Below are 24813 nucleotides of genomic sequence, written 5' to 3'. Positions count from 1 at the left end.
TAGAGTGTGAGAACCACCAGCAGTTGCTCTGCGGACAGGTCCTAATCACTAACTCCCCTTCTAGACCACATTATGACAAAATGGGGTTTTCCAGTAGTGGTTTTTGCTGAAGGAGCAATATCATGTTGACCATTTCTAAACATATAGTTGATGAGAAAAGTTTAGGCAAAAGTCAATTTGTAGAACTTCTCTGTCTTGAGGCAAGGCTGCTTGAGTAGGGAAAAGCAAAGTGTAAAATGTACAGGGTAACTAAATGACTGAAATTAGTACTTTTTTGTTTCCTTTGGTTAACTTGAAATTTGTATTTTCTTTTTTTTTTTTTAATTGAAGTATAGTCAGTTTGCAGTGTTGTGTCAATTTCTGGTATACAGCACAATGTTTTAGTTATACATGTACATATATATTCCTTTTTTTAATTAAAGTACAGTTTATATTCTTTATCATTATAGGTTAATACAAGATATTAAATATAGTTCCCTGTGCTATACACAAGAAATTTAGTGCTTATTTATATACAGTAGTTAGTATCTGTAAATCTTGAACTCCCAATTTATCCCTTCCTCTGCCATTTCCCCCCTGGTAACCACAGATTTGTTTTCTATGTCTGAGTCTGTTTCTGGTTTGTAAATAAGTTCATTTGTGTCATTTTTTTTTTTTAAGATTCCACATATTAGTGATATCATATAGTATTTTTCTTTATCTTTCTGTCTTACTTTACTTAGTATGTATCTCCAGGTCCATCCATGTTGCTGCAAATGGCGTTTTTTATGGCTGGGTAGTATTCCATTGTATAAATATACCACATCTTCTTTATCCAGTCATCTGTCAATGGACATTTAGGTTGTTTCCATGTCTTGGCTATTGTAAATAGTGCTGCTGTGAACATTGGGGTGCATCTATCTTTTTGAATTAGAGCTTCCTCCGGAAATATGCCCAGGAGTGAGATTGCTGGATCATATGGTAAATCTGTGAATTTAATAGTTGTCAATTTTTATTCTAGCTGAAAGAAAGATGTTAGCCCATCCAAAATTTAGTTGCATATAAATGCAGTTTAGTAATTAAGCAATTCGAATTAAATATCAGAGTTATAATTCAAACACTTGGTGAATGAGAAATAAATAAGTGCCCTTTCCTTGTTATTTGAAGACAGGAACACTATTTCAGAAATCTGAAAATCTCCGAAGGAAAGTGGGAAAACATAGTGTTGTCTCTGTTCAGGTCCAAGGGAGAAGAAGCATGAAGTTTATAGGAATTTGCCTGAAGTACTTGTCATTGCCTATAAACAAGGGACAAGACACATAGAGAAGAGTTCTATCCACTATTTGATTTGCTTTACAGAGAGCAAGCATTGAGTTTCTGAAATGTTCTTTGGAATTCTTTGGCTTGTGGAAAATTGTAAATTGTAAATTAAAGTGGAAAGCCACATGAGGCCTGATAACCCTAATAAGTAACTGATGGAATTACTTCTCATGGAGATTTAAAACTATCTCCATTTAATAGATATGGAAACTGAGGCAGAGGGGGTGAAAGGTTGTACTCAAATCACTTAATAGGTGATTTTGCCAGCTTCTGGACCTGTGTACTCCTCACCGTACAGTGCTGCTCTGTCCTAGCATTACTCAAAAATATATACTGGATGCTAATGGCAACTCTCATGAAAACAAAATATCATTAACCTGAATGCCTTACTGTTACTGTAGAATACTTTGTAGCTATTAAAAATTATATATATGTAATTCTGTATTTAATGTGAGAAATATTCATGATATGTTAAGAAGCAGGTTACTATTATATTTTGTACATTATGGTCTCATTTTTGTGTAGAAAATATTTGAGCTGTATTATATCACATGCACAGGTATAGAAAAAACACTAAAAGTAGTTCACCTGGATACTTTAAAATTTTTCTTCTTTTAATTTTTCTGTATTTTCTAGATTTTTATAGGTATGTGTTTTACAACAGGGTGTTTGGGAGGCTGGAAGTTGGGAAAGGGGAAGGGGAATGCTAAAAGGATAAGAATCAAATGATTTAGGTGATCTACTCACTAGGAAATCAACCCCTGGAAGATTAAGTTAGCTATAATTTTCCTTTATAAGAATTCAGGGATTTTCTGTGGATTTCACTTCTGATTTCCATGACCCTCTTCTTTTTCAGTAACAGTGACGAGTAGCCAGAGTACTCCTGCCAAAGCCCCCAGAGTAAAGAGCAGTCCGTCTGTTTCCTCCCCGTCATCAGCAGCTTGTGCTCCAAGCTGTGCTGGAGACCTCCCTCTTCCTTCAAATACTCCTACATTCTCTCTTAAAACCCCTCCTGCCAAGACCCGGTCTCCCATCAGCAGAAGAGGCTCCATGTCCTCTGTCTCTCCCAAGCCACCCTCATCCTTCAAGATGTCCATTAGAAACTGGATGACCCAAGCACCTTCCTTGTCACCACCCATCACTCCACCTGCTTCTGAGAACAAGATCACATCTCCAAGAAAAGCTCTCATACCTGTGAGCCTGAAATCATCCCAAGCAGTGGCTTGCTCTGAGTCTAGAAATAGAGTAAAGAGGAGGCTAGACTCGAGTTGTCTGGAGAATGTGAAACAGAAGTGTGTAAAGAGTTGCAGCTGTGTGACTGAGCTTGATGACCCTGTTGAAAAGCTCCATTTAGATCTGTGCTGCCTTGCTGGTAACCAGGAAGACCTTGGTAAGGACTCTCTAGGTCCTACCAAACCAGGCAAGATTGAAGGAGCTAGTATGAATGTCTCAGAGCCTCCTTCTCCTGCCAGTCCTTATGCTTCAGAAGGCTGTGGAACGCTACCTCTTCCTTTGGGGTCTTGTGGAGAAGGCTCTGAAGTGGTAGGCAAAGAAAATAGCTCCCCAGAGAATAAAAACTGGTTATTGGCCATGGCAGCCAAACGAAAGGCTGAGAATTCATCTCCACGAAGTCCACCGTCCCAAACCCCCAACTCTAGGAGACAGAGCGGAAAGACCTCTCCAGGCCCGGTAAGTTGGCAGTGGTAGGAAGATGCATTTTCTAACTTGACAGGGGCAGACACAGATCTCTTCTCAGAAGTCAGAATGCTTTTTTTTTTTTTTTTGTAAATCTATTTATTCTTAGGATTTCCAGATTTAGTACATAAAAATACAAGACAAATATTGCATGGGACATATTTATACCAAAAAGTTACTTGTTATTTGAAATTCAAATGTAACTGGTTATGTTCTGTATGTTTTCTGGCAACCCTATTTAGTCCCATTAAAATCCCTTCTGTCAAGGTCCATACCCTTCAGCCCTGTTGCCTGATTCATCAAAGCCTTCTTCATCCTCCAGGATGATTTTTCAAAAGTATCTTCCCTCTCCTTTGTTTTATATTATCCCCCCCCCACCACATCCCCTTGCTTTTTAAAAATTTCCCCCACAACCTCTTTTTATAGACAAAGCTGTAGTTCATGGGCAAGTTCCCAACATCCATAAATAGATTTTCAATTTGTAATTATAGTTTATGATTTTTTAAATAAAGCAAAATTTAGATACTTATAAAGAAATTTAAGTGTAGAATCTTTCTAGATTTTTATGATTATTTTCCCCAATCTTTATGATCATCTTGCTTATAGCGATGTTTTTGGCAACTCACCTGTTTCTGCATTTTTTTAAACATTTAGCTTAGTTTTACTTATCTTTTTAGGACTCATTTACGTTAGATAATTGCAAAAACAGATATTTCTGGCAGAAATAGCTTTGTGAACTGGAAAAGCAAGTGACTCATAATGGTGGGGGCAGAAGTAGCTGTGAGCATTGGGTGAGCTACGGGCATCAGTCAAAGGGAATAGAAAGCTTCTGCTACTTAGTTTGCAAGTTAAGTGGGAGGTGGGTTAAGGAATTTTCTCCTGTAGTTCATAGTAGCTCTTTCTCTGTATTAGGGAAAAGGTGGAAGAATGATTGAAACCCATTCCAGGAATCGTGATCAGCAACATCTGCCCTTTTAAAGGGCAGAAGCTAGATAACCTTAGGCCAGTGTAGTAAGTGTTCATATCCTCCTCCTACTGTCATGAAACCTATCCTATAATTTTAGGAAAGATAAACTAGAAATATTTTAAAGATTGCTTCAAACACAAACTTGCAAGATGTTGGTACAGAATATTAAAAAAAAAAAAATGAGTCTTTCTTTTCTTCTCTCAAAATTATCACTATAGGTGATCTTTGCCCATAGCCAAAATTCCTGGTTTTTTCAGGGGAGCTGGTCCAAGCTATGTGCTAGGAGAAAAGTAATTTCAATAAAAAATTGTTTTCACTAATGTGTACATATAAAAATAGTGTACTTTTAAAAATAGTGTGCTGATCCAAGATATTTCTGGTTTATAATTTCAATCTTTGTAGCTAAAGTTTCTTTAAAAGAATTTGTTTTTCTTGATGTTCATGTTGATATTGTGGACTTCAGAAGACGGTAGTGTCTCCATTTGAGTATCTATCTCATTTGTAAATTTGGGAGAGTCACTCAGTATTTCAAAGAGGATGGTCATTGTAACCTCTTTGATTCCTATTAGGAGGCTGAACTGGTACATATTTTCTGTTCACTTGAAAAGTCTGTGCCTTCCTTCCTTGCTGCCTTAAATTTTTCTATATTTAATACAAATCAACCAAAAGAGACATTGCTTTCAAAGTATTTTGAGACTGAAATCTGGCTGACTAAATACCCTTTAGTGATAAGGTGCTGAGGTAACAACTGAATTCCGTCTTAGAAAATCTCTGAAATCTAAACTTTCTTCTTCTAGGTCACCATTACTCCCAGCTCCATGCGGAAAATCTGTACATACTTCCATAGAAAGCCCCAAGATGACTACTGTAGTCCAGAACAGTCAACAGAATTATAGATTCTAACCTAAGTGAGTTAACTGAACTTTGGCCCACTGAAACAAGATAAAAAGTACAACAGAGTGATTCTGTAACTCTGGTCTTTAAAAAAGCTACCATTTTTTCATTTTTAGAGAAAATCCTTTCAACTCCGAAACGTACCTAGTCTGGTTCTTCTACCACGGTGTGCCACGGGCAGCTTCCTTGGGATGAGTGCTGTGTTTAAATTTCATAAAGTAAGTGTGTCACTCTGTAACATTTTGAGTAGTCTTTACTTTTTAACTTATGCATCTTCTGTACAATAATGACATCCCAGCTCAGAGGCAAAAAACAAGACTTGTCTCTTGTTATTCTGAGACTTTCTGTGCACCGTGAAAAGTATCTGCTGGCCACAACAGGAGGCCTGTCTGTGAAGGCCAACTGCTGAAGAAGAAGGTGGTCTGTGCCGCCTCCAACAAATACAGTTTCATTTAAAATATATATAACCTTTTCACTACATTTTTGTGGGGGTTTTTAAGTACGTGGTAAAATGTGATGTTTAGATAAGTACATTACTATTGAATGAGTGTTAAAATATGATCTCTTAAGTTAAAATCATCTTTATTTTAAAAGCAGTGATAAATACCATGTCTTTGGAGAAACTAGGAGAACAACACTAGAAACCTTTGTCTTTTTTCCCCCCAAATATATCTCCCATGTGAGATCTAAGGTCCCCATATTTTTACCAAGCAATCCACTACTGTTTCTAATCCAACACTGCGTTCTAGAAGAGATCATGATTTTTGCCATTTATTGGAGGAAGATGGTTATAAAATCAGTAGTCATACACTAAAGCTGGGGATTGAAGTCAGTCCTCAGTTCTCTAAGGGCTGCAACTTTTAAAAAAAATTAAGTCATCAGATTTTAAGAAAAAGTAATGATTTCTTATTGACATTTTTATAAAAGTAGGTCTGAACTGAAAACCCAGATTAAAAAATAAACCTTGGCTTTAACTTGACTTGGGGGATTTTCTTCATTTCCATAAAAAGCAATAATCCAGTAGAGTCGAGTCAAAAAGCCATGGGATTTTCTCCAGATATTTGAGAGAGTATATAGACTGACTCTAAGTTAATAATGTGCAAAGTATCTTGAATATCCCTTATTGATCAACATAAAATGAACCGTTGTTTTATATTTTAGCCCTTTGGAACCTCATAGAAACAAGCTCCATGTGTTAGGTATGTACTGTGTCCTTGGAAGGGAGTCTCCTTCTAGTCATGAAACGCGATTCATTTTATCCAGATCCCTAAGGACTGTGTAGACTTTATTCGTGTTTTTAGTGTAATTTTAAAGTCTATTCTTAATGATAACACTTTAATTCCTTTGATTCTTATAAATTAAGCTGTAACAACCAGAACTGCATAGGTCAGTTAAGCATGGGTCCTCCTGGTTTTATCCAAGGAGAAAACTAGATAAAGGGGAGCCATAGAATTGCTGTTTTCAACACAAAATCTGCCACAGCATCAAGGGAATATTTAGGAATACTACTTGTATTTGATGTTTGATTTTTGAGTGTGTGACTATGGGAAGGTGTTATTTATGATCAATACCTGCCAGTAATGCTCTCTCTGATTTGAAAGCCAGTGGGGAAAAGATTCATGAAAAAGAGAACTAAACATGATTTTCTTCCCGGCACATCTCCTGACAGTTCTACTGAGTGAAATTGGGGGTAAAGGTGGCTGTCAGAAACTGTGCTGAGAGTCTACAGGGTGTAACATTCCCACTTGGAAAACTAGTACTTCAAATGGGTGCCAAAGGTCAAATGTAATGAGATAATAATTATCCCTGCTTGTGTGAGTGTCAGACTTTGAGCTGCTCCTGAATAATAAAGCCTTTTGCCTTATCTGATGTTCTTTTCTGAGCTTTCTGCATTAACCTAGAAGCAGGCTACACAAGAGAACTATAGTAGTAATCAAGAATCCCTTCTCCTTGTTCATTGAATAAAATTTGTTTATTCCCAAAGACGTGATCTAGTTCAGACTGAAAGAGTTTTAATAAAATACATCTTGCCTGATCAGACCTTGAGCGTTTAAGATGGCTTGGATTACTTGATAAAGGAGGGTGGAGTGATGTAGTTCTTTTTCTAAACAAGTATTTCCAGCCCAAGCTTTTCCATTTGAATGTACTCCAAGCACTATTACTACAAAGCTGTATTAGAGTTTCCTTTTGGTTGTTTCAACACAGGCCCTTAATTTACTTTTCTGAGGGTTGACTAATTAGTCCTTTAAAATGTCTCTTAACCTAGGCTGCACATTTAACTGATGATAAATCAAAACCATGTATAGTTATTGCTGTTGGGGTGGCAGGAGGCAGGTTCAGCCCACTATTCATATCCCCAGCCTTAATAACTTAAAACTTCACTAAGACTTTTGGGACACCCTGTATAGGAGGCATTTTTTTAAAACCTCAACTCTGCAGTATGGATGTCTAAAGATAACTTTTTAAAAAATGTGTGTGTTGTGTGAGTTGCTTTAACCCACAGCTTGAAATTAGCCTACGGCCATGATCTTGGATAGGCTACATATCAATTTAACATATGCCTTTTTGAGAGCCTATCAAAGCAGACACACTGTTGCTCTTAGATCTGTTTTTCTGCTTTTCCTAGTCCAAGAAGAACTGGACTTCCTCTCACTGTTTGTAAAGCAAAAGCCAAGCAGTTTACAGATGTGTGTCACAAGAGAGACTGGGTGAGAATGTCGTACTAGAGAAACTGAGTTATTGTCCTCACTGTGGCAGTTAAGCTCCGGTGGTTTCTGCCTAATTCTACAAAGGGCTGCATGCAGACCCAGGTGACCTCTGGCTTGTCGAATCGCACTGCTGCTCATATAGGTCTTCATTGGAGGTTTTTTTGCCTTCCCTTGGTGTGGATCACCATGCATCTCGGATTAACTAGTTACTCATTAAATTCTTAGGAATTATGGAAAAACCTGCACTCTGCATTGGCTCTGTAGAGATTAGTTGGAAGTTATAGGCAGGCCAAATACAGCATTTTGTTGGACGTGGGGTGAGTCTAATACTTCATTAGATCTGATGCCAGGAATACAAGCTCAGCTTGTTATGAGACCCACTTTGTTGTCTAAAGTGGTAGAAAAACCTGTTTTATTTCTGAGCTACATTTGAGTGCACGCTAAAAAGTGTAAGGGGTGTTAAGGAATGACGTAAGGTAAAGTCACTTTAAAAATTATTAAGCAGCTTGTTTGGAGCAGAATGCCTACAGCAAGTATGTACAATACAAGTGAGGGGTCTTATATTAAAGCATAAGCTTATTCCATCCCCAGAGCTCATCCCTCCCACTTCCCTGCTAAGCCAGAAAAGGGGACTTCAAGGACATCTAACCAGGTTCTTTACTTTGAATTTCAAAGGTTTAATATTCCATTTATACCCTGTTTCTCTTTAATTTCCTTAACTTGCCACATGCCCTTTCCCGTTTTGACATTCTAAATAATTCAAGCCATTTTGTGGAATATGAATAACATATTTCAAATGCCTTTGATTGGAAGGCATTCAGTTCAGCCAACACTTACTTATTCATCACCTGGGTGCCAAGCCCTGTGTGAGCCACCTGGTCTGCAGAGTTCTTCCCTTTATTTTCGGTTGTCAAAAGAGTCACTTTGTGGCACTTCAGTAGACTAAAGTCAGCATTTGAGGGGAAAATTTTCAAGATCAGATTTTCAAGTCCTCTGAGTGAAGTTCTGAGCAGCTATGACATAGCAAGTGCTGTGTAGATGCAGACTCTCCTCCAGAAACTTCCTTCAACTGCCACTTAAAGCACCTTTAACTTTTCAAAGTAAAATGCTTTTTTTCATGCTTTTTTTTTTTTAATATGCAGTGCTTCACGAATTTGTATGTCATCCTTACACAGGGACCATGCTGATCTCTGTATTGTTCCAATTTCAGTATATGTGCTTCTGAAGTGAGCACTCATGCATGTTTTATAGTCTTTACAACATTATAAATAACACTTAAAAACATGATCTCTAGACCCAGACTGCCTCGCTTTGAGTTTCAGCCCTAGCTGTATGACCTTGGGCAAGTTCCTAAGCCTCTCTGTGAATCAGCTTCCATGGGATGGTGTGGTAATTACATGTACAGCCTTTAGGATAGTGCCTAACAGCACATAAAAGCAAATATTTATTGAACAATTACTGTTAGCTATTATTCTCATAAGGCAGGGTGGACAGGAGTTGTTAACTATTTGATAAATGAACATAAAGGTTTAAGTAACTTCAGTTCTTCTGACTCATTCCTTTCCTACTACCTTTGTGATCCTCAAAGTTACGGGAACTAAATCAGAATCACCTGGGAAGCGTTTTTGGTTTGTTTGTTTGTTTTTTTTTCCTAATGTTGCCTGGGCCTCCCAGTCCTAGCACTTTTCAAAAGGAACAAATAGTCCTCTGGGGAAAAAATCTCCATTTCCCCAGGAGTTTAAGATTCATGACTCCCACCAGGCACACATGAAAATTACAGAGGTTATTTCATACAGTCAGTGCTTAAAGAGGCTAGAGTTTATAAATCTGTATCCTAAACTCTTAAGCAAGCCAAAGACTTTGCTCACACAAAGCCCACCCTCCCGCTTCCTGGGCGCGGCCCCCCAGCTCCGCTACATTGTTTAAGATGTGTGTGTTCACCTTTGGGGAGGAAGCTGCAGCTGGTGGGCCTTTAGAGCCAAGTCTTAATCGCTTGATAGGCTATTGTGTTCCCTGGCCAGCGAGCAGGCAAATAAGAGGTGAAGCTCAAAACAGGCCATGCTACTCTACTGGTAGCTCTGACTGTTTAAGAATCTCAGAGTCAGACATTTGGTTGAGGAGGTTTCTTTTCTCTCACTTAATAAGAGTCTTCCCTGGACTTCTTTTCGGTGCTGGTAGTACTTATTGCCATTATCACATTGGTGCCAAATACTGGCTGTGAAAGTTTGACATTTTGGTGGACAAACCCAACGCTGGGGTTTCAGTTGGCATCTGGGTACCAAATTGTGCTGCCACTGCTGCTATTCAAGACCCTGGTTTCCAATTTATGAGAACTTACAGAATTTGGCATTCTCTTATTAGGAGCCGGCATCTGTCCCTTGGCAAACAGTCTACCATGCTGGACCGCTTCATGGGTTTGTTCCAAATTTATCAATTTAAATGAAGCTATTAAGGGCTGATTTTTTTTTCTGTTAATAACCTTACTTTTAAATCAGAGTCTAAAAGTGATTATGCAAATGGACCCTTCCCTAATATGTTACCAGATAATATATATTATTGAAACAACAAACTATAAATAAACCACGTGACCTTGCTGTTTTGACGTGAAGTTAGCAAATACCATCATAATACATTACTTGAAAATCATTCAGCACCAGTATTTTTCTCTTTTTAACTTCTCTTCCATCTTTTCCCCATCCCCTACAGTACATACCAACACAGTTTTCTAAGAATTACTTTAAAAGAAGCGTAATAGGAGGATTTATTGTTATTGAAGTATAGAGGTACAGGAACTGAAAAATTAAAATCCAGTATGCATTGTTGCTTCTGTAATGAGTCGACAGTTGACCCAAAAGTTAATGTCAAGTTGGAAATGCTGCTTCCATAAAAGCCTTATTGGATTTAGATAGCTTTATGTGGGAGTAAGACTCAGAGTCCAAAAATCAATGTCTTCACAAAGGGGTTAATTAGCAGACAAGTTGAAATGAATATTAATAAGTTCTGGATGAGGAAGAGAATGGTTATGATGAACATTTCTCAGCTCCCTAATCAGGTAATGAGGTATTAGCCTTTAAGTGTGGCAACTGTAATTACCCAGTTTTGGAAAACTACCTCCTAAAACCAAGGAATGTTAAGCAACAACGTTGGGAATTATATATGGAGTGCCTGCAGGGCCAGGACAATTAGAATGTGGTTTTTTGATGATTAGGAATGGTTTCTGTTCCAGCCAACTCTCCTGTACAACAAATTGCACAAAGAGAGGATGCTGTTTAGAGTAACTTGTTGTTACCCTGTGGTATCCTCGTGCCTTCCTGTTTACTTTGCCAGTATTTCTAATCCCACTCACATTCTCCTTTTTCATGTTATTTTGACAAGCTGAATAGTGCATGAAGCCAGGGTTGTGGGTTTGATTCCCAAATGGGTCTTTTCACTTCACTCTGTTCTGTGGCCAGAGGCAGCATCTCACATGCCTCCTCAAGCCAGCCATCCCACAAGGAGGGGTGGACAGTGTTTAGGCTCAGTATAAACAAACCCATAGTATGTATCTTCACTGCACACATCCTGAAGGCATTCTGAATGCCTGTCTTTCCTCAGTTCGTCCTGTCTGAAGACCAAGTTGATAAACTTCTTTTGATCAAACTTAGATTATTTCATGTAACATGCCCAGTAACCCAGTAAGTGGGTGTAATTGTTATCCACACTTTGACATCGACATTTAGCTGGAAACTAACACAAAAGAAGTTCAGTAACTTGCCCAAGACACACAGCGAACAAGTGGCAGCTTGTAGATGGTCTGACTCAAGAGCCCACAGTACTAATGCCCATACCTCACAGAAAGATATCTGTCCCTGGTCCTCTATTGATTAAATACATTCTTTCCATTGTGTACACATTCAAAAGAACTCTTAAAATACTCCAAATACATTCCCTACTTGAGTAATAAAAAGTCTACTCCTTGAGGGTGGAAACCATTCTTAACTATAGGAGAAAGGTGATACATAGATCTAGAAACTTGAACCAATACTGATTAACATTTTAAGAACACAAGAAAGCTGACGAATAGGATTAAAAGCTAGAAAAATGGAAACAAAGGCACAGAAGTTAGAATTCTTTAGGAAAGAAAAAGTGAAGAAAGGCTTGCCCACAAATACAAGGGCGAGAGTGAAGGATGAAGATGAGGATACACATAGTCTATGACCCAACAATCCCACCCCTGTTCTCTGGGGAAGCTCACATGCACTGGGCACCACCCCTGTGCTCTGGGGAAGCTCACATGCACTGGGCACATGTACAAGGATGTTCCAGCAGCATTGTTAACACTGGCCATGGGCTGGAAACAACCCAAGTGTCCACGGTAGAATGGATAAACTGGGATACTCAGAACACTATATAATCATGAAATTAAAAAACATAAACTAGCTACACATGACAATGTGAATAAATGTTAGAATGTTGAGCAAAAGAAGCAAGGAATAAAGGAATGCATACAATATGATTCCTTTCAAACCAAGGGTTAACAAACAGGCAATACTGAATTAGTGTTTGAGGGATACATATACGGATAATAAAGGCAAAACATGATTATTACAATAAATCAAAACAATGATTCCATCTGGAGAGTTGTACTTAGGAAATAACACATGCGGGACTTCCTAGTTTATGGCAGGGTTTTGTCTCTTGCTCTGGTTGGTGGAGACATGCATGTTTGCTCTAATTATATCCTGCATTTATGTTTTATGCACTTTTCTGTATATATTTTATGATTCACAGTGTTAAAAGGAATGAAGATGAGATAGCTCTCGAGAGAAGACGGGCAAGAGGTGGAGATGAGGAAGTTCTAGATAGACTGGCTAATAACAATTCTTCAAAGAGAATAAGTTACTAGGGGATCCTGTGAGATCTTGATACTTTCTAAGGAAAAAGGAAAATCTTCTGACCCGCTCCAAGCAGAAGAATGAACTAAATTGCTTCTACATATACTGTCAGGATTCAGTGTATTCATTCAGTTTAAAAGAAAAAGAACTGAGCCTTCAGCAAACCATGCAAGGCTCAGACATGGGGTTGGGGGTTTTCATAACTGGGACTAAGCCAAAAGTTAGCAGAGGGAACTAATGGGGAGGATTCTCCAGCATTGCTAACAATGCAGCAGTCAGCCGCCCAAAAACTCCACACTGTATACATTTCTTCCATTATCCTTAACCACTCTTGTATTTTCTTTCTCTTCCCAAAGTCAATCATCAAATCAAGGCATAAATGGGCCATAGAAATCAAATTCTTATTTTAAAGATGCAGAACTGGCCTGGGGTAGTTAACCAACATGAGCAACGTCACAAAACTGTAGATAGTGGCAGAATCCGTTCTGGTATCCCACATTCTTTGCATCCAGTTCCTACTGGTCTATTAGCCATTCCCCTAAAGACTGTATTGTCCTGCCTTTGTTCAAGGTGTTTCTTCTGCCTGAAATAGTATTTACCCCTTATGCCTGCCTTTAAAGTCCTTGTTTTTTAACGTCCAGTTCAAACACCCCTCTCTTCCTATAGGAAGTATTCACAGAATTTCCTAATTAAGCCTTCCTTCCACTCAACCCCACAGTGCCTTGTTTAAGCACTATAATAGTGCTCATCGCATCTGTCTTGGAATTAGTCTATGTTTCCAGCACTAGATTATACCTTCCTAGATGTCAAACCAGTCTTATTTGTTTCCGCATCCCCAGCGTTATGCTAGAGCTGGCTCATATTCGTGAAAGCCAATTATTAAATATTCAAGAATTTTGTGAGCTGGTTGTTAAAACGCTGGTAGCCTGAAATCAGTCTGGTGAGAGTATTTACACCATGGAACAGACAAAAGCTACAAATCAGGGCCTTTTTTTTCCCCAGAGAGCCAGCTTATCAGCACATCACGGCACATTTCCCACCACCACCACCACCACCACCACCCACCCACCCACCCCTGTGCCTGGCAGAGCAGCTGCAAGAAGCATGAAGAAAGGAAACCAGTGAAAGTGCAGAATGTAAAGAGAATTCACAAAGTGTCCACTCAGGAGCCCCGGGAAGAGAATTCTTTGAGAACTGGTTAGTTCACTGCTGCACAGAAGTTTATGGTAAGGCCAGCACGTCTTTGTCCTTCTCAAGAGCTGTTTCAGTAGCATAATAGGGATGAAATATGGCTAGGAATGAAAAAAATAGAGGTGGTTTAAGAAATAGGTGGTAAACAGAGATTCCTTTCAAGAAAAGAGAAAGGAGTCTTTCTCCTACTAAGTAGCTGCTTGCCGAGCACCTACAATGCGTCAGGCATTGCACTTAGCAAAGATAATGCAGAGGCCCGTCGTCACACTGCTGCCAGACTCCTAGGGCAGACAACAAGAGAACAGAACATAATTTGGTAAGGACTCTGATGGAGGCATGATGTGGGGGCTGTGGGCACATCCACCTGAGCCTGGGCGCCCAGGGAAGGTTTTATACAGGAGCTGACTCCGAGCTGAGGCCTAGAGGAGAAAATCTCCAGATGTAAGTGAAGGAAGGGCATTCCTCATAAAGGAAATAGCAAAACAGCATGAACAATGGTCTGAGGATGTGAGAAGGAGCCCCTGATAGAGGAACTCTAAGTAACCCCAGTCCCCCCCCCAAGCTGGAGCAGAGGGGAGACGTAAAGATCAGCCGGAGGCAAGGCTGCGGAGGGAAGCGGGAGTCAGGGCATAGAGGCCTCCGCTGTGCCACTCGGCAGGATTTGGACTTTATCTCCAAGGCACTGGATAGCCACTGAATGACCAAGCAGGGGACAAGCGCCATCTAATTTTTATTTTAGAAATACGATTCTGGTGGCAGTATGGAAGGTAGATTGGGAAGGGGCCAGGCTTCAAGCAGTCAACCCCGTTAGGAGGTGATTGCTGTAATTCCAGCAGTAAGGGGAGTGGGCCTGAGAAGGCAGTGGCCGTGCAGGTGAGAGGGTACTGCCGATTCAAGTGATGCTCCCGAAGTGGCAAACTTGTGTCTTTTTAGGTGAGTAAATGTGAGAGGAATCAAGTGAATCCCAGAATCTGACACTGGCAGCTGGGTAGATGGTGGTATCATTTGAGGGGAAAGGGATCCAGTAGAAATGATAGGATTATGGGAAGAGATTATTTTCCTCATAGATGCCTAGTGGATAGCTGTGGAGATGCCCTAAAAGTAGCTGTATGTATAGGATTGGAGCTCCAGAGAGCAGTCTGGGTGGGAAGAATTTTAGGACTATTAGGTGTGAAAAGAACAATGAAAGGGGAACTTAGAGAGGAGATGGGCCAGGGAGAATGCAGCTGAGTTGTTCTCAAACCTGAGTTTTTGTTTTTCTGTTTTGGGTTTTTTTTTTTTTTTTACTCCACCAGTTTTTAATTCAGGAGGTCTGAGTTAGGGCCTAAAAATCTGTATCCATGCTGATAATGAGGTCTGGGAGCCACACCTTGAGGACCATTAGTGTGGAGAGAAGCCAGAATTTCAGGGTGATTAGAGAAAGAAGACCTGATGGAAGTGACTGAGACTCAGCCATTTTAGGAAGGGATGGTTTAGGACAGAGTTTCAAGGAATAAAACTAAACAAAGTCAGGCAAGATGAAAAACAAATAATAGCAATTGCCTTTGACAACTTAGAAGGCAATATTGGAGCCAGGCAGCAGTCAGGGAGGAGATGGGAGATGGCAAGTGCAGTTTCCTCTTCCACGGAGTTGGGCTGAGAAGAGCAGTACTGGGGCAGGGGGAGGGTCATGGTCAGGACAAGATCTGTGGATGGGAAGGTACATGAATGGTACGCTGGGAGAAAGGAGGCAGGAAAGGGGGGAGAGTTTAAAGACAGGAACAGGGATAATTGATGGAAGCAGGAAGGAAAGGGATCCCGAAAGCAGAGAGCTTTGCCTTAAGCAGAAGGAAGAGCCCTACCTGTGAGACCAGAGGTGCCGTCAGAAGGCAGGGAAAGCCCAGAAGAATCAAGGTGGAGAGTTTTGAAGGGCAGATATGCCTGGAGTCGATTTGTAATATTTGTAAGCCAATGGGAAGGGACCTGACCAGAGGCAAGGGTCCATGCTATGGAAGAGATGGAGAGGCAGCGGCTCAAGGTCCCAGAAATGGAGGCTTGGGAAGGACGGCATCAGGAACAGAAACAGGCAAGGGTATCATTTAGGAAGTGCCTAAAGATGCAGCTGCAGTCACCACAGTGCCACATATAATCCTGAAAAAAATCAAAAACACTACTTTGAAGAAATACATGCACCCTAGTGTTCACAGCAGCATTATTTACAGTTGCCAAGATACGGAAACAACCTAAGTGTCCATCATATTTATACAATGGAATACTACTCAGCCATAAAAACCGACAACATAATGCCATTTGCAGCAACATGGTTGCTCCTGGAGAATGTCATTCTAAGTGAAGTAAGCCAGAAAGAGAAAGAAAAATACCATATGAGATCGCTCATATGTGGAATCTAAAAAATAAAAACAAAAACAAACAAACAAACAAAAACAAAGCGTAAATACAGGACAGAAATAGACTCACAGACAGAGAATACAGACTTGTGGTTGCCAGGGGGGTGGAGGTTGGGAAGGGATAGACTGGGATTTCAAAATTGTAGAATAGATAAACAAGATTACACTGTATAGCACAGGGAAATATACACAAAATGTTATGATAACTCAAAAAAATGTGACAAGGAGTGTGTATATGTCCATGAATGACTGAAAAATTGTGCTGAACACTGGAATTTGACACAACATTGTAAAATGATTATAAATCAATAAAAAATGTTAAAAAAAACATTTTCTAATTAAAAAAAAACCAGATGAATGGATAAAGAAGATGTGATATTTTTACAGTGGAATATTACTCAGCTATAAAAAAGTATGAAATTCTGCTATTTGTGACATCATGGATGAATACTAAGTGAAATAAGTCAGACAGAGAAAGACAAATACTGTATGATATCACTTGTATGTGGAATCTAAAAAATAAAACAAAGTAGTGAATATAACAAAAAAGAGATAGACTCACAGATATAAAAAACAAACTAGTGGTTACCATTGGGGAGAGAGAAGGGGAAGGACAAGGTAGAGGTAGAGAATTAAGAGATACAAACTGCTATATATAAAATAAATTAGCTACAAGGTTATATTGTACAACACAGGATAATAGCCAATATTTTATAATAACTATAAATGGAGTAAAACTTCAAAAAATTGTGAATCCCTATGTTGTAAACCTGAAACATAATATTGTATATCAACTATAACTCAACTTTTCAAAAGTTAAAAAAAGTAAATAAAAATAGCTTAAAGTTTCCAACAATCATAGGGTGTTCGTTAGATAAATTAAGAAATGAGTATTAGGGAAGATACTATTGTAATGATAGAAAAAGAGATAGGAAATAATATAAATCACCAAATAATAAGTATAATATCTAATTTTGTTTTTAAAGATATATAAGTAGCAGTCAGCACTGGAGAGCAGACTCACAAGGGATTTATTTTATTCTCCAGATTTTCTACAAGCATATGTTAGTTCTACAATTTTTTAAAGTTATTTTACAAAATACTTTTTAGTTGAATCTAGGGAGGAAAAAAGTTACTTGTTTCTCAGAAGCAGGAGAGAAGGAAGAAAATAATGAGCAAAAATACAGAGAAGCTTTGTACTTTTTTCTAGGATAAGTGATTCCACAACAAGCATCTTTATGTATGTGTGAAAACATAGAATATAGAATCTCATTATAGAATATTTTAAAATATATGTCTTATAATTATATTATAGAATATTATACATAGACTACACATACACGTTTCTAAGCATTTCTCCAGAAAAGATTCCGAGGAGTGGAATTACTGTGACAAAGGGTCTGAAAAACATTAAGGCCCTTACCTTAATAGTGCTTAAAATACTTAAAAGTGCCAACTCATTTTTGAGAAAGTTGTACTGTACATGAGAAATTTTTGATAGAGATACTAGAGAAGTTGAGGAAATTCACCGAGAAAGAAAGTTTCAAAGTCATCTGCAAAGAATGAGGAAACAAGGTGGATGTGGGGAAGCTAAGGAAAGGACTAGTATTTGCCTAATTTGTGCCCTATGAGTTCTATGCTGGGCTCTTCAGTAAATATCCTATTAAAGGGATCATTGTTATTCCCATTTTACAGGTAAAGAAACCAAACCTCTCTGAGTTTAAATCATTTGCCCATGGAAGCTAGTGAGTAGTGGAGGAGAGATTTAAGTCCCGGCCTCCAAAGCCAGATCACATGGAAATGGCTTGAAATAACCACCATTAGAATTGCCATGTCTTCTCCCTTCCCAAGAAAATGGAGACTAGGACACTGCAGCCCAGCTAGTCGGAGGGATCTGGGGTTGTGGTCTATGGTGTCCTGAGGGAAGCTCATGTGGGGGCTGATTCAGTCAGACATGAGAGGAGAGAATGGAAGTGTTTCTGAGATTCTAGACCCTCACCAGGACTCCTGAAGTGATACTTTTGGTCTCTGGTCTCAATTCACCGAAAATGATAGAGTCAGAATCGAAATATAAGTATCTCCAATTAGGAGTGAACAAGGGATGATTTAAAAGATTGCTGAGGGGGAGGGTATGGCTCAGTGGTAGAGCTTAGCATGCAGGAGGTCCTGGGTTCAATCCCTACCTCCAACAAGTTAAAAAAAAAGAAAACCTAATTACCCCCCTTGCAAAAAACGTTTAAAAAAAAAAAAAAGAGAATTAAAAGATTGCCAAACTGCAGGAGGAGCTCTGATGAAGGTCAACAGATTCCCCAGAGTTTATGATCACTTCATGATGAAACAGTATGTCTCACCCAGATTCCCTAATCTTGACTTCGCCACTTAGTAATTCTGTGACCTTATGCAATATACTTAATCTCTCTAAGCCTCAGTTTCCTCATCAAAAAATAAGAAAAGTAAGACAGTAATTTCCTCATTGTCATTGGAGGATTCACTGGGTTAGTACATGTAAAGTCCTCAGACAAGTGCCAGGCGCATACTAAGTTACAATTTTTTACAATTGCTCTGAGGCGCCAAAATTCCTACCTTGAAGAGCAAATATTAGGGAAGAAAGTCAGAAACACATGGTCTTAATGGGATGGTTTGTTTAGGGTTCAAATACCACAGAAAGCTTTTAAATTTCCAGCAGAGCTCAGCAGTCTGGGAACAGAGGCAAAGAAAGCTGAGTTGGAGATTACCCAAGATGGAGAGTCAGCAAGGAAGGACCTAGGGAAGAATAAAGAATGAGGGCTCCATGAACACCCTGGAAACAGCAGGCCAAGGGGTCCAGGCTGGATATGGAGGAAGCAAGAGGTTCTGGGAAGGGACAATAGGTGAGGAATGAAATACCTTGACAGGTAGAATGAGTTAAGGAGGTTGTAGTCAGAGCAGGGCTGTGAAAATTTGGAATGCCATGGGCTATTCTGATGCCATGTCCAAGGTACATTCATCACAGTGAGGGACAAGTTGGGCAGAGTCATTTTTAGGTTTTTAAAATGATGGTGAAGCCAGGGTATCAGAAGGATCAAAAACAAGCATCAGGGATGAAATGGCCAGGAAAGCTGTGAGGCGGGTGCTAAACACTGAGGAGGGTAAGAGGGGGCTGGAGATCAGTCGAATGGACAGGGTGGCCTGTGAGGTGGGGTGGTCTGCCCAAGATGGGGTGGGGGAGCCGTGGCCTGGAAAAGTACCAGGAGCTTGGAGAATGCCAGCCTGTTCTCCTGACCTTGAGACCCAGGGGAGGGGAGAAGCTGCCTGCTCCGGAGAGAGCCAGAGAACAGGGCAGGCCCTGTTTTCATTAGGATAAGAAGATGGAAAGAGCGTGTGTGTTGAAAAGATGGAGGAGGTGGGGAAGTGTTGTCATCGGCTGACTGGTGCTGTACAGCCGAAGGGCAAGGAGACACCTTCAAAGACCTGGAGACAGTGAAGCTCCATCTTGTAATAGGATTACTGCCTGACAGGAAGTGAGAGGGGGAGGCCAAGACCATCCCCACACAGCCCTGCCTGGACCCATCATGCAGGACAGGACCCTGCTGGAGGAGGGGGCCGTGGCTCCTGGGTCGAGGCACCCAGCCTATTTCTGTGCATTCGGGCTGCTGAGTGGCAGCTCCAGAGATGGAGCCAGCCTCTCACAGGGCGCAGGGGGAAAGTGAGAAGTAGGGCTCGGCACCCTATTTTGGGAGCTGTCGTCAAAGGCCCAGCCCTCTTGTTCGTGTGCCTGACACTCCTCTACAACTCTCCCCGGGCGCCTGGATGACCAGCAAGACAGGTGCCCAGAGAGATAGGCCCTGCAAGGAAAGAAGAGCTCTACGGCTTCCCCCCAGGAGGGTCATTTCCTTCCTTCCTTTCTTGAAGAAGAATCAGCAGTCAGTCCAGCTGAGCAGTGCAGCTAGGCTAGTGCCCTAGCCTACGGCCCTCAGGAGGAAACGTTTTTCTCTTCCTGCTCATGCATTCTTTTAAAATGACTGCAAAATGACCATGACCTGTGAGACATTTCCAAACACCCTGCTCCAAACCTGAGAGATCAAAGAGTGTAGTTTGAGCTTGAGTGTATTTGAGCTGGTTTCCCGAGGCAGGGATCGGGGGAAGGGTATAGCTCAGTGGTAGAGTGCGCACTTAGCACGCACGAGGTCCTAGGTTCAATCCCCAGTACCTCTGTTAAAATAAATAAAGGAATATACCCAGCAACCCATCCCCCACACAAAAAAGGCTCATTCTCCAAAGGTGAGGATGCCACCCACACTTTCCCAACCAGTCCCCTGTGTGTCCCCGTTGATGTACATTTGTGACTACTGGCTGGGACCAGGGCTCAGTCTCATGTGGAAACAGTCACATATACACAAAGGTCAAATCTGTGACTCCATGAGCACAGGGTTCTGACATCTTGAGCTAAGTGGTCCTGAGAGCCTTTGGGACAAGCTTTTGGATTCGTTGCTGCTAAACACATAGATCCAAAGATGGCCCTACGTGGCTCTATCATTACCGTAAACCCCCAAGCTCCCTTAGTTCCGTTCAGGGCCCCCAAGTCTGGCCTCTAGGTGAATCCCCTATCTTCCTATATACTTCCTCCTTCTCTTAAAAAATAAACCCTGTTAATTCTCTGGGATTTTAGAGAATTCAGGTTCTCTCTTCTTGTATTGAATACCCCTAACCCCTATGAAATAAAGGAATTGGGATCTGACAGGTTTGAGTGGTTTGCACTGAATCACCATAAGAAGTCTACAGCACAGCAGTGATCAGAGCCCAGCGGGGTCTCTGCCTCTTTCAGCTGGCCCTCACTCCACCTGCTTGCCCCTGGTTTGTGCCAGTCTAAGAACTGAACCATTGATGGCTACAGGTGTGGGCCCCTTCTCCATCACTGCCACCTGACTCTTTGGGACAGTCTTGGACATCATTCTATCAAGTAGAGATTATCATTACACTGGAGAACTTGCTGACACATACCTCTCTGTGTGGTATATTATGTGGTACCTCACATAACCCTACCTGGGTGGAATTCTACCCAGCTCAAAGATTATTGTCCTGTAGTGATAGCTTTTTTTTTTTTTTTTTGTCATTGATCTGTCGACTCACCTGTAGTCAAAATGACTGTCTCATGCATAGAAATGCTCAGACCTTTGTTCTGAATTTCATTAGTTTTCTGTGGCTGCAACCAAGATTTACTGATTTAGATTAAATGCAGTAGTATTGGGAACATAGGTTTCTACACTTTTCCTCTGAAAAGCTGAAGGATTTCTTAACCATTTGAGGGTTATCCACACTTTGGGGAATCTTTGAAATCTAGGGATACACACCCCAGGAAAATTCACAAGATATTTATATACGAAATGTTGCTTATAAGAATGTTGGGGTGGGGCTGCAAATTTATAGACCCTATGAAGCCCATTGATCAACCTTGGGGGCTTTGCAGATCTGTGTTTAAGGATGCCTGACCTAAAGTACTGCAGGGCAGCTCAGCTCCAACACAATGCTAGTGAGACAAGGTTCACGGGTTTGGTCCCCCTGTGTTTGAGTTGACTTTGCACACGGGAACTCTTATCTCAGAGCCACAGAATAATCTCTAAAGTTCAGACCTGGAAGGAGGTTTAACATGTGCTTATTCAGCCTCCTCTTTTTATAGATTAAAAATTTAAAACACACAGAGAAAATTAGTCATTTACTTGAGGTGGCATGGTAGTGGTAGGGCTGGGACTAGAGCCCAGGTCACACCACGTAAATACCAAGTGAATGGTCTTTTAATGGTGCATCAGGAATTTAATTTTACTTACGAAGGAAAGCACATAACTAGAGTCTCCTCGTTTTTAAACACATGAAGCAAAATAAGCAGCCAACATTTACTGAGTGTCTATCACACATCTGTTCATTTATTCCGTTATCCAAAAAAATGTAACTCATGTCCACTGTGTGCCAGGCACTGTGCTGGGTACTGTTTCCCACAAAGTTCAAGCCTTCCTTAGCATATTACTAACACAGACACACACACACAATTTGGTGCCGAGATCTCCTTTCATGACACTGTGTATTCTTTCTCACTGCACACAGATATTGATCCAGATTCTGTCCACACTCAAAGATTCCAGTGGCCATGGCTTTAGGTCTTTTTCATGTCATGAATTGAGTAGAAGGGAAATCATTGTAAGATTCTCTACCATCTATGGTCAGCTCAATTCTAGACTCATCTTGGGTGAGCATGTGCCTCTGAAATAGAACAACTCCAAAAGTTTGGGTAAATATGAGACCTAAACAAACTCAGCAAGGCAGCCGCAATCTCATACTAGATGTAGGCAGAACAGGTTCTTTTATGTGCCCGGAGCAAGTGTTCTGAACCTACCTTGTGTACCCCGCCATCTTGCTCCTTCTCCTTGTCCTCCCTCCCTGACACTCTGTCACTTGCACACAGATCTTCTCTCATCCTGACCTTACTCCACCTGCACCTGGACCTTTTTTCTGAGGGACCAGAGGTCACCCTTAGGCCTAGACAATGGTCTGCTCCTTCTGCTCCTGCCACTGCAGGTCCTACATACACACGGACTTAGACTTTCAGTTGGGTGACCTTGCATTAAGCGAGGGTCATATCAGACGAGGCCAGCTGTCCCCAGTCTTCCCTAATATAGAACCACATTCCCGCAGCTGGGTTTCTTTAGGGATCAGGGTGGGAAATGGGTCATTATGGAGTACTAACTAGGTGTCAGGCAGCATGCTAAATACCTTATATGGATAATCTCTAATCTCTTTTATTTGTTTGGATTATAACTTTTTAAAAAACATTGTTCCTAATTAAAAGCTTTTTTCTTGTTGATAAAAAGAGGAATGCCTTTTGATTATGAGCATGTTATAGTTTAACTTATACTTTTTTAAAAAATTTCAGCTTTATTGAGGTATAATAGACATATAAGATACTTAAAGTGTGCACCATGGTGATCTGATATGTGTATGCATCGTAAAATGATTCCTCCCCCACCTAGTTAACTAACATCCACCACCTAACATATTTGTCTTTTTTTATATAGCATTTAAGTTCTATTCTCTTAGCAAATTTCAGTTTTACAATGCAGTGTATCAACTATAGTGATCATAGTTTACATTAGATCCTCAGACCTGGTTAATCTTGTAGTTGAAATTTTTTGCCCTTTTACAACCCCTCCATATTCCCTCACCATTCAGCCCCTGGAAACCACTTTTCTACTCTTTGTTTCTATAAGTTTGACTTTGTTTTTAAAATTCCTCATGTAAGTGGTACCATTACAGTATTCACTTTTCTCTGTCTGACATTTATCACTTAAGCATAACGCCCTCAAGGTCCATCCATGTTGTTGGAAATGGAAGAATTTCCTTCCTTCCCATGGCTGAAAAATATTCCATGGTAATATGTATCACATCTTATTTATCTGTTGATGGACACTTAGGCTGTTCCATATCTTTGCTGTTGTGAGTAACGCTGCAATGAACGTGAGAGTGCAAATATCTCTTCAAGATCCTGTTTTCATTTCTTTTGGATATATACCCAGAAGTGAGATTACTGGATCATATGGGAGTTGTATTTTTAATTTTTTGAGGAACATCTATTTTGTTTTCCATAGTGGCTGCACCAACCTACACTCCCATCAAGAGTGTACAAGGGTTCCCTTTTCTCCATATTCTCACCAACACTTATCTCTTGTCTTTTTGATAGTCATTCAACAGTAACATATAAAGTGATATCTCCTTGTGGTTTTGATTTGAATTTCCCTGGTAATTAGTGATGTTGAGCATGTTTTCATGTATCTGTTGGCCATCTGTCTGTCTTCTTTGGAAAAATGTTTATTCAGTTCCTCTGCCCATTTTTTGATTGGATTGTTTGGTTTTTTGTTATTGAGTTGTATGTGGTTTTATATGTGTGTGTGTGTGTGTGTGTGTATAGGATTGTAACATTGTTATTTATAAGAAATATATATCTGATTATTCAGAAGACCAAAATATATTTTTCACATATAGTTGGTCTTTGTCCACAATTCCTGGCTCAAGCTCTCAAAAGCTCTGGGACAGCCTAAGTGTTGAGAGTGATAAAGGTATTTTTTGTTATGTGAACGAGTAGGACTTTAAGAAGCACCTAAGAGTGGGGGGGGACTGGTTGCCAGGAAAACCAAATGTGTGATTAGAGGGTTGGACCTTTCAGTTCCACCCCCTGATCCCCAGGAAGGGGAGAGCTGTTTGAGGTTGAATCAATCACCATTGGCCAATGATTTAGTCACTCATGAGTATGAGGACAGCTTTTTGATCCTTTTTGGAGAGCTTCTATCTTGGGAAGCCAGAACACTTCTGTGTGCCACCACGTCGGGTCCCACATTCCACAAGGACAGAAGCACCTTTGTTCGGGACCTCACCCCATGTATCACTTCATCTGGCTGTTGATTCTTATTCTTTATTATCCTTTTATAATAAATTGGTAATCTAGTGAGAAAACAGGTTTTCCTGAGTTCTGGGAGCTGCTGTAGTAAATTAATCAAACCCAAGGAGAGGTCATGGGAACCTCTTATTTATAGCCAGTCAGTCAGAAGTACAGGTGACAACTGAAGTGGAGCTCAATCTTGTGGGACTGAGCCCTTTACCTGCGGTTTCTGATTCTATCTCCGGGTAGATAGGTTAGAATTGAGCTGAATTTTTGGACACTGCTGGCATCTGAGAATTGCTGTTGGAGTCAGGAAGCCTACACACACACACACACACACACACACACACACACACACACACACACATGCTGGAACTGGGTCCAGGAGGAAACC

The 24813-nt window shown here is 40.4% G+C and overlaps 1 protein-coding gene and 1 non-coding gene across 4 annotated transcripts in view; one reads left to right on the top strand and one right to left on the bottom strand.

Annotated features, from left to right (window-relative positions):
- Positions 1-16092, top strand: part of DTL (denticleless E3 ubiquitin protein ligase homolog) — a 52323-nt gene extending 36231 nt beyond the window's left edge. Inside the window, exons 14-16 of one of the 3 annotated variants that reach the window (XM_010949481.3) lie at positions 2156-2988; positions 4759-4869; positions 4972-16092. In XM_010949481.3, the coding sequence (XP_010947783.2) occupies positions 2156-2988; positions 4759-4857 (932 nt within the window). In that variant the 3' untranslated portion in view covers positions 4858-4869; positions 4972-16092. Of the gene's footprint in view, positions 1-2155; positions 2989-4758 lie in introns of all 3 variants that reach the window. The other 2 variants (XM_045512479.2, XM_074351846.1) reach the window with 2 other exon arrangements.
- On the bottom strand, positions 8694-8797 carry LOC123615173 (U6 spliceosomal RNA). Its single transcript, XR_006722732.1, has one exon. It is a non-coding gene; the product is annotated as a U6 spliceosomal RNA (small nuclear RNA).
- Positions 16093-24813: the final 8721 nt, after the last annotated feature.

Source organism: Camelus bactrianus, chromosome 23, assembly GCF_048773025.1.
Source record: "Camelus bactrianus isolate YW-2024 breed Bactrian camel chromosome 23, ASM4877302v1, whole genome shotgun sequence".
Taxonomy (NCBI): domain Eukaryota; kingdom Metazoa; phylum Chordata; class Mammalia; order Artiodactyla; family Camelidae; genus Camelus; species Camelus bactrianus.
The sequence above is the reverse complement of the archived record's forward strand: the minus strand, read 5'-3'. Positions and strand labels throughout refer to the sequence as shown.